Source organism: Thalassophryne amazonica, chromosome 17 (genome assembly GCF_902500255.1).
Source record: "Thalassophryne amazonica chromosome 17, fThaAma1.1, whole genome shotgun sequence".
In the NCBI taxonomy this organism is placed as follows: domain Eukaryota; kingdom Metazoa; phylum Chordata; class Actinopteri; order Batrachoidiformes; family Batrachoididae; genus Thalassophryne; species Thalassophryne amazonica.
In genome coordinates, this window is record NC_047119.1 from 52258388 (window position 1) to 52270887 (window position 12500).

At 41.6% G+C, this 12500-nt stretch overlaps 3 protein-coding genes across 4 annotated transcripts in view; 1 reads left to right on the forward strand and 2 right to left on the reverse strand.

Annotated features, from left to right (window-relative positions):
* The window catches only part of tsc1b (TSC complex subunit 1b), a 139061-nt gene that overhangs the window by 40086 nt on the left and 86475 nt on the right, over positions 1–12500 (forward strand). The window lies entirely within an intron of this gene.
* On the reverse strand, positions 3529–10087 carry LOC117529976. The gene is made up of 12 exons (XM_034192891.1): positions 7638–10087; positions 7321–7542; positions 7052–7234; positions 6805–6952; positions 6427–6584; positions 6154–6297; positions 5848–6073; positions 5632–5751; positions 5360–5532; positions 4854–5057; positions 4525–4748; positions 3529–4409 (listed from the first exon to the last, which is right to left on the reverse strand). Exons 1-12 carry the CDS (start codon positions 7646–7648, stop codon positions 3784–3786), a joined length of 2439 nt encoding a protein of 812 aa, XP_034048782.1. The 5' UTR covers positions 7649–10087; the 3' UTR covers positions 3529–3783.
* The window catches only part of LOC117529101 (hamartin-like), a 1103-nt gene continuing 478 nt past the window's right edge, over positions 11876–12500 (reverse strand). Inside the window, exons 1-2 of the mRNA XM_034191803.1 lie at positions 12360–12500; positions 11876–12304 (exon numbers count right to left, since the gene is read on the reverse strand). The exon at positions 12360–12500 is cut by the window's right edge and continues 478 nt beyond it. Coding sequence (XP_034047694.1) covers positions 12005–12304; positions 12360–12500 — 441 coding nt within the window. The 3' untranslated portion in view covers positions 11876–12004. The remainder of the gene's footprint in view (positions 12305–12359) is intronic.

Below are 12500 nucleotides of genomic sequence, written 5' to 3' on the forward strand. Positions count from 1 at the left end.
GTGGGATGTGACAGAAAATAAAACATGAAGCCTGTCAGCAGCATTGTTTTAAACTACACTCTGTTTGAATCATTTCTCTTTTGAGTCTTAAGCAAAGTCACATTAAACCCCAATAACGCAGAGCAGCAAGGACACCAGGAGTAAAACACCAACCAGTGAGCTGATTATGACACATATTTCTAACATGCAGAGGTCAATCAGCAAAGCAAAAAATCCCACAGCTAGTAAGCAGCAGATAAGACAATATTTAGAGTGAAATCTTGCAAATGGTGATAAAAGCATCAAATTTGGCAGAAATAGTCCTCAGACAATCCTCTTTTGAAAATAAAAACTGACTGGCCACCTGAATTTTCAGTTTGCGTTCAAGTGGAGGTCAACTGAAGAATTACACTGGAGTCAAAATTAAAAGATGCTCCAATCATGTTGAAACCTAGGCCACATTATTTGCCTGATCAGAAGGATTCCAAAAAAGGTATGGTTTGGATGATCTGTAACTGACCTTGTTTGACCTTTACTTTGGAGACCAAACATTCAACATTGTCAAAACTATTCCATTTATTCATCCTATTAACTCAACCAATAATTTACATCACTTTTTACCAAAACTGGAGCAACGTTAACTTTTGACCCCTGTACAAAATGAAACTGACCTTTGCCACCAGTCTTGCTGTTTTTATTCTGTAACTCCATAGAATTCAGTCACAGATAGTCTAAACTATATCTTTTTGGAATATTTATGATCCGGCAAATAATGTGGAATATTTTTCAATATGATTGGAGCATCTTTTAATTTTGACCTCTGTCTGAGGGTAATAAACTTCCTGGCAGGAACCACACCTTTGCCCTTGCCCTCGATGTCTTTAAGGGCAAGCCCCTTCCACTTCTGGTTGCTGACCAGGCGTCGGATGTGCTTGGATGACAGCATGTCTTGAATGCTGCTGCTGGGCTTCCAGCACAGAGTTTGCAAGGGGGATGTTGCTTCTCCAGCCCTGACTGGCAATCCAGTCTGCCACTCTGGATCTGGAGGGGAGGACACGGTCGAAGTGGGATGTGATGGAGAATAAAAAAAGTCGACCCATGATGTTGGCAAAGCTGGTTTGAGGCCTGGATCCTGGCTGAAGTGTTGTTTTAAAGTGCACGGTTTTGGAGTCATTTCAACAGAGAACATGCTGACAGATGATATGATGAACACTCAGCTTCATCTGGGTCTTCAGTCAGGACTCAGAAACCATCTGCTGGTGTTCATGTGATGCAGAAACCGTCCCATCAACTCGACCTGGATCCTTCTGCAGGCTTTTTCCCCAGTTTGACATTCTAAACTGGAATGTCTAGACCCTTTAAACTGGATGCAAAGTGACCCTTTAAACTGGATGCAAAGTGTCTGACTTTGTCTCTCTGATGTACAAAACCATGATGATCAGGACTGTGTAAAACTACAAATCCCTTGTGGTTACTGACCACATGCAGGCATGTCCTGCAGTCTGCTCCATGAACTTGTACTGCATGACCTGGAAGTCCATCTGATCATTTTACAAATGTTTAGATTTGATGGGTGGGTGAACTTCATGCAGTAAGTCTTGTTCAGAGGCTCTGCAAACCACAGTCAGAGGGAGTGTGTGTTTGCGGCACTTACAGACTTTCCATCTACAAGTACACAAGATATGATAAAATCAGTGGCATGCCAAAAAGTAAGACTCAATCCAAGGTCACTTGGAATGTAAAAAGGCACGACTTTGTCACTGTTCTGTTTGCTCAGCTGCAGGCGTGTCCTGCAGGGTCATGCACATGGACTTCCAGGTCATCTGCTACAAGTTCATGGTCATTGTGGGTCTAATATCTATACAGTCTGCATTGTTTTAAACTACACTCTGTTTGAATCTTTTCTCTTTTGAGTCTTAATCAAAATCACATTAAACCCCAATAACGCAGAGCAGCAAGGACACCAGGAGTAAAACACCAACCAGTGAGCTGATTATGACACATATTTCTAACATGCAGAGGGTAATCAGCAAAGCAAAAAATCCCTCAAGAAATACTGCAGCAAAAATGTCAACTGAGACTGCAGAGTGATGCATGCATAATGGACCCACTGAGAGACAAAGGAGAAGTGCTTAAAGTGGACGGGGGAGGAGAACTGAAGAGGTACATGAATCAAACAGTCTAGACTGAGTGAAATAAGGAACCACAAAAAGAATTTACTACAACAAGCAGAACTGAAGAGGTGGAGAAATCACAAAACCAGGAACCAGCATAGAACTTTAAAGCTGTGAAAGTCAGTGTCTGAAGGACAAGTATTTATCAACGTGGAGTCCTTCAACACTGTTACAAACCAAGCTGACTTCCAGCCATCAGACTGGAGGTCTGGAGTGTTTGATCAACTTAAAAAATCAGACTGTCCCCTCTGTAAGTACACAAACACAAGATATGAGAAAATCACAGCAGCATTTATTACACAAACTGAGTTAGAAAAACAGTTGGTCTTTACAGTGACAATGATATATCCATATTAAAAAAAAAAAAAAACATACAAAGTGTTATAAACTGACCTCACACTGTAGTTACATATTGTTGAGAAATATAGAAATTTGTATCCAAATTAAAAAAAAACAAACAGTGTTATAAACTGACCTCACACTGTAGTTACATATTGAGAAATATAGAAATTTGTATCCAAATTAAAAAAAAATATATATATATATATACAAAGTGTTATAAACTGACCTCACACTGTAGTTACATATTGTTGAGAAATATAGAAATTTGTATCCAAATTAAAAAAAAAAAAAAAAAAACATACAAAGTGTTATAAACTGACCTCACACTGTAGTTACATATTGTTGAGAAATAGAAATTTGTATCCAATATAGAAATGTGTATCCAAATTAAAAAAAAACAAACAAAGTGTTATAAACTGACCTCACACTGTAGTTACATATTGTTGAGAAATATAGAAATTTGTATCCAAATAAAAAAAAATATATATATATATATATACACAAAGTGTTATAAACTGACCTCACACTGTAGTTACATATTGTTGAGAAATATAGAAATTTGTATCCAAATAAAAAAATATATATATATATATACAAAGTGTTATAAACTGACCTCACACTGTAGTTACATATTGTTGAGAAATATAGAAATTTGTATCCAAATAAAAAAAAAAAATATATATATATATATATATACACAAAGTGTTATAAACTGACCTCACACTGTAGTTACATATTGTTGAGAAATATAGAAATTTGTATCCAAATAAAAAAAATATATATATATATATACAAAGTGTTATAAACTGACCTCACACTGTAGTTACATATTGTTGAGAAATATAGAAATTTGTATCCAAATAAAAAAAAAAAAATATATATATATATACACAAAGTGTTATAAACTGACCTCACACTGTAGTTACATATTGTTGAGAAATATAGAAATTTGTATCCAAATAAAAAAAATATATATATATATATATATGTATATATATATACAAAGTGTTATAAACTGACCTCACACTGTAGTTACATATTGTTGAGAAATATAGAAATGTGTATCCAAATTAAAAAAAAACAAAGTGTTATAAACTGACCTCACACTGTAGTTACATATTGTTGAGAAATATAGAAATTTGTATCCAAATAAAAAAAAAAAAAAAACATACAAAGTGTTATAAACTGACCTCACACTGTAGTTACATATTGTTGAGAAATATAGAAATTTGTATCCAAATTAAAAAAAACAAACAAAAAAAACATACAAAGTGTTATAAAAAGACTGTCAGATCCAGTCCAAGTCCAGACCTTCCCCACAGAATGAGTGTCTCTTCACCCCATAGTCAAAAAGAATTTCCTCATCTTTCTTAATGTCCCTCATTGCCAGGAAGAGCATGACGTCCCTGGTGTTTCCATCAAAGTCCAATGAGAAGAGCCGAGGTCTGACGTTGGCCTTCTTTCTCGAGTGATTTATCATCCTCCCAAAGGTCTGACGATCCGGGTGACAAGAACACGTCGCAGCGTGAGCATCCAGGCACATCCTCTGACCATCCTTGGAGTAGAAAAACATGTAGCCTGTTTGCTCTTCCTTAGTGGTGGCATGGATCTCCTCCCCCTCTGCACCTGTGACTACCCGACCGTGGTAGTCACAGACCACCTCACCGCTGACAAACTTCCTGGCAGCAACCACACCTTTGCCCTTGCCCTGGATGTCTTTAAGGGCAAGCCCCTTCCACTTCTGGTTGCTGACCAGGCGCCGGATGCACTTGGATGACGGCATGTCTTCAATGCTGCTGCTGGGTTTCCAGGCTTCCAACACATAGTCTGCAACGGGGACGTTGCTCCTCCAGCCCTGACTGTCAATCCAGGCTGCCACTCTGGATCTGGAGGGGAGGCGACGGTCGAAGTGGGCTGTGATGGAGAATAAAAAAAATATATACCACAAGGTTAGCAAAGCCTGTCTGACACATCAATCCTGACAGCAGCATTGTTTTAAATGAGTCATTTCCACGGACAATATACTTACAGATGACATGCTGAACTCTCAGCTTCATCTGGGACTTCAGCCAGCGCTCATAGATCTTACGCTGGTGATCCACTGAAGCAGCGCAGCGGGAACTCAGTGACGGAACTGTCCCATCAACTGTGACGGGGAATTCCTCCACAAACTTATCCCAGATCACCTGGAAGTCCATCTGGATGTGTTGGGACTTTCCCGATGTGCCGGCTGCGTCGTCTCCAGATTCTCCACTGATTAAAACACAAACACAGAATTAGGTCCAAGTCCAGACTGATTTGCATGACATCAGCAGTGTGTGTGTGTGTGTGCGTGCGCGCGCAGTGTTACTGTCTTACCTCAAGTCAGAACCCAACGCGCTGATCAGCTGGGAACCCTTCATCAAGCTGGCACCTTGCTTCATCCGGTAGTGCTTCTCTGCTGTGGCCGTGGAGTGGGTCAGGTAGTCCGCTACCAGAGACTTATCCACATCAGTAAGCTTCTTGGCTGCAGTCTCAAAAACGCGCCTCGCCAGCTGACTGGTCACCACTGGGACGTTGTATCTAAAACAAAAGTCCAGAGGAAATTGTAAATGACAGCTCATCCCTCCTGCTACTAGTCTACTTAACTCAGCAAGCAAGTGAAAAGTCACATGGGAGCTGCCATGCTGGCAAGCATGCTAGCTAGTCACATGTTAGCTAACTACTGTTCACCAGCCAACATGCTAGCTAGGACATGGCAGCTGCCATGCAAAAACTAAAGAGAACACATTTTCTGTTTAAATAGTTTAGCAACATCAGGAGTTGGTTGGCTACATCAAGAGAGTTTGCAAATAAATAAATTCCATCATCATGATTCAACTTACTTCTTGTGCAGTCGAGCCAGGTCATTGGAGGCGTTGTAAACTGGCATCCCAGCTGTGGAAAGGAAAAACCTCTCCTGAGGGTTTTCCTCCACCTTTTCAGCGTCTGGTCCCATCCTGTACCTCTTTGATGACTTCATGGCATCACGGACAACATCAAAGTAGTACATGAACCACTGTGTGGAGAGAGAGAGAGAAAAAAAGTATACAGAGGTCAGTTTCTAAGTCAGTTTTCAGGTTTCCAACATTCCTCCTGTTGTAAAAATCCAACTTACTGTCTCCTCTTCTGGAGAGAGCACAAAACTGGCCACCTGCTGTGCTGCCGTCTTGTGCTCTTTAACTGCAATGGCAGTGTGGCCCCTCTCCACCTGGATCCTGTTCTTCCACTCTTCAACCTGCAGAAAACACAGGACAGTGGATTAATTGATGCTGTCAGTGTTGCTGGCATGTGAAAAATAAAGCACTGGTGAACATTAAAGGCCAACACTCACAGTCATGTGCTCCACCACACCAGGCCTCTGCAGGTGCTTCAGGATCACCACGGCCTCCAAGTAGTACAGGACAAGGAGGCACTCTGAGGTCTCCAGCTGGATGGCGTAGCAGGGCGCAGCCTCAAAAATCTTGGCGATGACAGCGAGGAAATCTGGCTTGGCCGCCCTCAGCACCGCCCAGCAGTCCTGAGGAGTCATCCCCCTGTCACTCCGGAACAATCGATCCCTGTGAGAGGACAACATGCATTACTCAGACTGTCCATTGCATGTAGACTGTGGAACACATTGAGCAGTCAGGAGACGTACCGCTTGGCGACGACCTCTTTGCTGATGCCCTTGCTCAGCTGTGTCCCAAGTGCACCGATGTACTCTATGAAATGTTTGGCGTCTGTGTGGAGCTCACGGTCGTCAAACAGTAGGTTTGTGCACACCGTGTGGTACGTGAGGAATCTGTTCAAACAAGTCACAAATAGTTTTGTTGGACATTAGTAAGCAGCTGAAAACACCAGTCAGTCAATATTCAAACATTTCCCAAAGTTTGACCTTGCGGTCACACGGGCAAAGACAAATGTTACCAACCTCTTCAAGCTCTTCAGGTAGTTCACCTGAGTCTGCTTGGCGAGCTGGGCCTCAGCAAGCTTCCTCAGGTATTCCTTCGTCCTTTCTCTGTCACGCACAAACAGGAGAGAGGGGCGGGCTGGGTCCATATAAAACAGGAACCTAGCAACGTTATCCACCTGAGGGACACAAGACAATTGTTGTTACACACACACACACACACACACACACACACACACACACACACACACACACACACACACACACACACATTTAGAAGTTACAGTGGGACCTGCTCTTCACTTTGACTCACTCTGACTTTGGGACCTTCTGAATAACAAAAACCAAGTAGTAGATATTTTTAAATGGTCAAAAAACTGTTTTTCTTGAAATACTCACTTCCTGTTTATAATTCTCATTAGCGAGGTCCTTTAACAAGTAGGCCCCAAAGTCTCTGAGGAGACGATGGTCAGCCGAGTGTTTCTGGTAGAGGCCCATCTCTGCCATCAGTGCCCTCTTGTTGACTTTCCAAGCCGGGGTGCGACTACTACAGAAAAATAAATTAATTAATAAATAAACAGTTATAATAAAGAACACAGACAACAATCTGAAGACCAAAGGTTTGTTGCTGTAAAGAAGGCCTCACCATTGAAAGGTCTCTCCGCTGCTCTCGCTTGCAGCTTCACTCGTGTCCTCGGGAGTGCTGCTCTGGCCCGTTTCCACAGCAGTGGAAGGTCCAGCTTGGGCGGTGGGGTCCTGGGTGGCAGGACTTTCAGCAGCTGGCATGTCACTGACCACCATCTTGCGTCGCTGCAGCTCCTCAATCAGCCTTTAAAGTAGAACAAAGTTTAGTTTGTGCTGTTCATTCAATGAAACACAAAGCGACTGATTAAATTATTTGTCTTTGCCACCTACCTCCCGAGGGGGTCACGGGATTCAATTATCCCACGCAGCAGGTCATAAGTAAATACACGGCCTGTTTTCAGCAGCTGGAACACGTCATCCTTGGCCTTCTCTACTGCTGCCGTGATGGTCTCTCGGGTGGCGTCCTTCATACAGGTCCGGCGGAGGTGGACTCCAAGGGCCTGCTGGGTCCTGTTGCACACCGGGCACAGCAGAAAGTGGCGGTGGGCGGCACTAGAAGGAGAAAACAAAAACATGTTATAGAAACATATATACAGACACAACACATGAAACATATGTAGTCAAACCGTTAAAAATTGCTGCAGTACCCGTCAGTCATGCAGCTGCTGGGCTCTAGTTTCAGGTGGACTCTTCACTCAGGGTGGTGTTATTTTCCTTCCCCTTTCAGCTATCACTTTAACTCAGTGTGTAAACTCAGGGGTTTTAGTTCAGGTTAATCACAAGTTGGTCAAAAAGTGTGAAAACAGGATGAAGCCAAATACAAAAACTAAATCCCTTTCAGGTTTCAACCTTCACTCAGGGTGGAAATTCAGTTTTCTCACTTTCTGACTAAAATGTTAGTCACATGGGAGCTGCCATGTGAAAACTAAAGAGAACACATTTTCTGTTAAAATAGTTTAGCAACATCAGGAGTTGGTTGGCTACATCAAGAGAGTTTGCAAATAAACAAATGAAATGGATTAAGAAATACTACAAGTAAACCACCAAAAGAAAATAAAGAATTGAAACTTACCTTGCAGAAGCCATTGAAAAAGTAGAAAGTAGTTGATAAAGGAAAGTTAGGATGAAAAATCTAAATTAAAACAACTTTAATTCTTCAAAGCAGAACCTTCAGGTGAATCTTCAAAGCAGAATCTTCAGGTGAATCTTCAAAGCAGAACCTTCAGGTGAATCTTCAAAGCAGAATCTTCAGGTGAATCTTCAAAGCAGAATCTTCAGGTGAATCTCCAAAGCAGAATCTTCAGGTGAATCTCCAAAGCAGAATCTTCAGGTGAATCTCCAAAGCAGAATCTTCAGGTGAATCTTCAAAGCAGAATCTTCAGGTGAATCTCCAAAGCAGAATCTTCAGGTGAATCTTCAAAGCAGAATCTTCAGGTGAATCTTCAAAGCAGAATCTTCAGGTGAATCTCCAGGTCTTGTAGATGAGTCCTCCAGGCGATACTTTGCAGTAGCAACAACAACTGTGTACAAGCCCACCAAACTGCTATGTTTTTGACGTCAACTACACATATGGTGCTCTGAGTTCTGCCCCCCCCCCTTCACTCAGTTTTCAGGTTAGGGTTAAAGTAGTTGAGGTTAAATTTACCTATTTGGGTTTAAAATATACTTTACAACAAACATTGAATGTGTTTTAAAATTTTAAAACAAGATGTAAGATAAAATGACATATTTTACTCAGGATGTTTTCTGCAACACAATTAATATTAATATATTAAGTATTTAATCTCAAAACGTGATGTGATCTGAAAATAGAATGAGTCACATTTTAATGCAACTTATCTGACATTATGACCATTTTATTATAAATAAGACAGTGATTTCAAACTAAAATAAATACTTTTGTTAAAATATTTTACCGTTCGGCGTTTTCACGTATCCCAGAATTCCTTGCGTGCCAGAGAGACGCTGCCGTCAAAACAACGTATAGAATCCACATGATAACAATTATAAATGATTATACTACAAAAAAAATATTTTTTATGCTTTTCATCACGTTAATAAGAGATTGCTGCATGATACGCTGAAAACTTGATAAAAACAATTATAACAAATAATCCGTGTCTGTAATTGACGCGGATTATTTGATATAATTATTTAATCTGCGTGGAATTTAATAAACACAAACCGAATTTCAGACATATTTTATATATATATATATTAGTCTGGAACAAAGAGGACAAACAGTGTTGTAAAGAATAATAAATAACAGTGATTTCAAACTAAAATAAATACTTTTGTTAAAATATTTTACCGTTCGGCGTTTTCACGTATCCCAGAATTCCTTGCGTGCCAGAGAGACGCTGCCGTCAAAACAACGTATAGAATCCACATGATAACAATTATTAATGAATATTATACTACAAATATGTAATTTTTTTATGCTTTTCATCACGTTAATAAGAGATTGCTGCATGATACGCTGAAAACTTGATAAAAACAATTATAATAAATATTTGTTATAATTGTTTAAGAAAATAACGGAGAGACCGACTGTCACTGTCGCATGTTTACATAAAACACACGTAATAACAACGTCTATAAACCCAGAGAATCTATTCATCAGAGTTTTAGGCACAATCTAAAAATAGTTTTATGTTGCCATGTTAATAGTGTGGTCCGTGTGCAGCGGTTAAGGTCAAACCCGGTCAGAGCGTCTGAGGAACCGTCGGTGAACTTGACACACGGAGAAGGTCAGAGCGCTGTGAGAGCAGCTGCTGACTGTGTGCACGCAGTGATCATCACACGCTGCAGATCAGAGCTGTGCACAAAAACACATCCAGACGGGTGACGATCCGTCTGTAAGATGTTCACTTTGCAGCATTTAGTCTGAACCATCAGACGTGCTTTGGCTCAGAATTGTGTCCAGTACAGGTGAAGCTGGTTCACATGAGCCTGTGTTCAAAGACAAACTTCTTCAAAGCGTCTCTCGTTTTCTTTTTTCCTTTGATTTTCTCTGTGCAGTTCCCACGGTAATCTGTGACTGAAGTTATTATAAGGGCTGCAAACTAACCATCTGATTTTCACTTCATTTTGAAATCAAACACGCGCAAAAGAGCGATTTAGGAGACAAACGGACACAGTGTGTGTGTGTGTGTGTGTGTGTGTGTGTGTGTGTGTGTGTGTAACCTGGATTCGCGCTGCGTCTCTTTAAAATAAAAGCCTCGTCGGTGCGATCAGACTCCCTGATCGATGAAGTCAATAAGAAGCTTAAGACAAAAACTAATCATTAATAACGATGTTAAATGAGTGTGTATGTGACGTGCACACGCCGTGCAGGAGAGAACAGCGCGCTCTTAAATGAACAACAACACGCAGCTGTAAGACGGCAGAGTGAACGGACCCACACGGAAATAAAGCAAGAAGTCCAAACTCACAGCAGAAGGATTAAAGATGTCAATAAACAGCTGGAAACGTCCCGCCGGGGGACAGTTGAGCGAGCAGCTGCTAACCGTTAGCCGCTGCTAACCGTTAGCCGCTGCTAACCGTTAGCCGCTGCTAACCGTTAGCCGCTGCTAACCGTTAGCCGCTGCTAACCGTTAGCCGCTGCTAACCGTTAGCCGCTGCTAAACGCTACCGGCTCTAACCGTTACCGGCTTGGTGCAGGACTGCAGTTAAATACGGTTCAGAGTAGATACACTTAATTCTGCTAAAGAGAAATAAAAGAAGCCGATATACAACCGTACAGAGTTCAGAAGAGCGTCCGGTCAGCAAACAATCAGCTGGTACGGCGGCTGAGAAACGCCAAAAAGAGCCCGGAGTGTTTTGAATTTATTTGATCAGAGTTCATAAAAATACTGCGACAATAACACAAGAAAACTTCCAGTGTGGATGATGATTTACATTGTGGTCCTCTGGGGGGGGGGGGAAATCAAATAAGTAGACGTTAATAAAATAAAAATATTCCTTGACTACAATTTGCAATACTAGTTAATAAAAACTGTTTAGATGTTTAAACACATGCCGAGTAGCAGTTTAACAAATAGAAGACTATTCCATAATGTAATAATTATGAGTGTGTTCAGATGACACCCACATGATCACATTATTCTCCAAATGACCTCTCACACTGACCAACCTTTGGAAAAGGTCAAATGTCACACAACGTCAATGATTTTCATCAACTTTAAAAATCATAAATGTCAGAGCTCCATGTCTGAGCAAACAGGGTTTATTACCAAGTCCACATGCACTTTCAATCCAAAACTATAATGATCACCTAAAAAAAAAAAAAACATGCATTTAACATGTATGATTTTTTTTAAATACCATTCCCTTAGGCTTACCAAAAAAATCATACAATTGCCATGATTGTCAAAATTAAAATTCTGTCCATACATAAACCCCGTTTGATCAGACTTAATGCTCTGAAATTTATGATTTTTAAATTTGATTACAAAGTCCACATCCATTTTCCATCCAAAACAATAATCATCACATAAAACACATGCATTTAACACTGACTCTGTCAAACTAAAAAACCCTTCTGGTTACTGACCACCTGCAGACATGTCCAGCAGTCTGCTCCATGGACTTGTAGCAGGTGACCTGGTGTTGCATCTGGTTATTTGACAAGTGTTTAGATGTGAGGGCTGGTGAACTTCATGCAATAAGACTTTTCATCTTTTTTTTCACCTTTATTTCAGTTTATTCTTAACAAACATCTACAGCAGTGTTTAAAAAGAAACTAGGTTAGATATAGTGAAGTGTTTGGGTTAGGGTTAGGTCAGAGATGACTGAAATGACGTCATCAATACGTAGGACACAAATATGTGTCCCACCTACATGTTTATCAGACTGCTTGGTTAGGGTTAGGGTTACTCTGGGTGGAAGACTGCTGCTTTGACAGAGAAGGGGGCTCCTTGGTCAGCACAGTGAGAGGGCTCTGTGTTGTGGCGGTGGCAGGTGTGGGTGATGGAGTCAGAAAAGTGGGAGGCGCGGGGTTGACTATGTCGTCTTATGTGCACAGCAGCTCCACACAGAGCTCAGTCTTCAACCCCTGCAGAAGGCTGGTCAGGCTCAGCAGGGGCTCCTCCTCGTCACACTGGCTCTCGCTCTTGTTGCAGAAAAGCTCGCACGCCCTCAAACCCAGGAAGCTTTTCGTGCTGGGGTAGGAGCCGACGGTGAGTGGGGCGTCAGGACAGCGAGGGCTCCACCAGCAGAGGCGGGATGAGGTCCTGGCTGCCATTGATGGAGTTAGCGGTTGAACTGGGAGAGCCGCTCGCCTTTGCCCTGGAGATAAAGTGCTGCCGTTGCTCTGAGGGGAACCATGCAGTGTTTGACTGTCCACCTCTTTCTTAACGTGGGCTTCAACTGGTCCATCTGCCATTGTGACACTGGAATCGGCACAGCTCTGCGTCACGGCTCTGCCCCCCCGACGATGAGGCGGAGGCGCAGCAGGCTGGAGCCTCAATCTCCACTCTACTGTAGAGCTGCAGGAGTTCAGTCGGCAG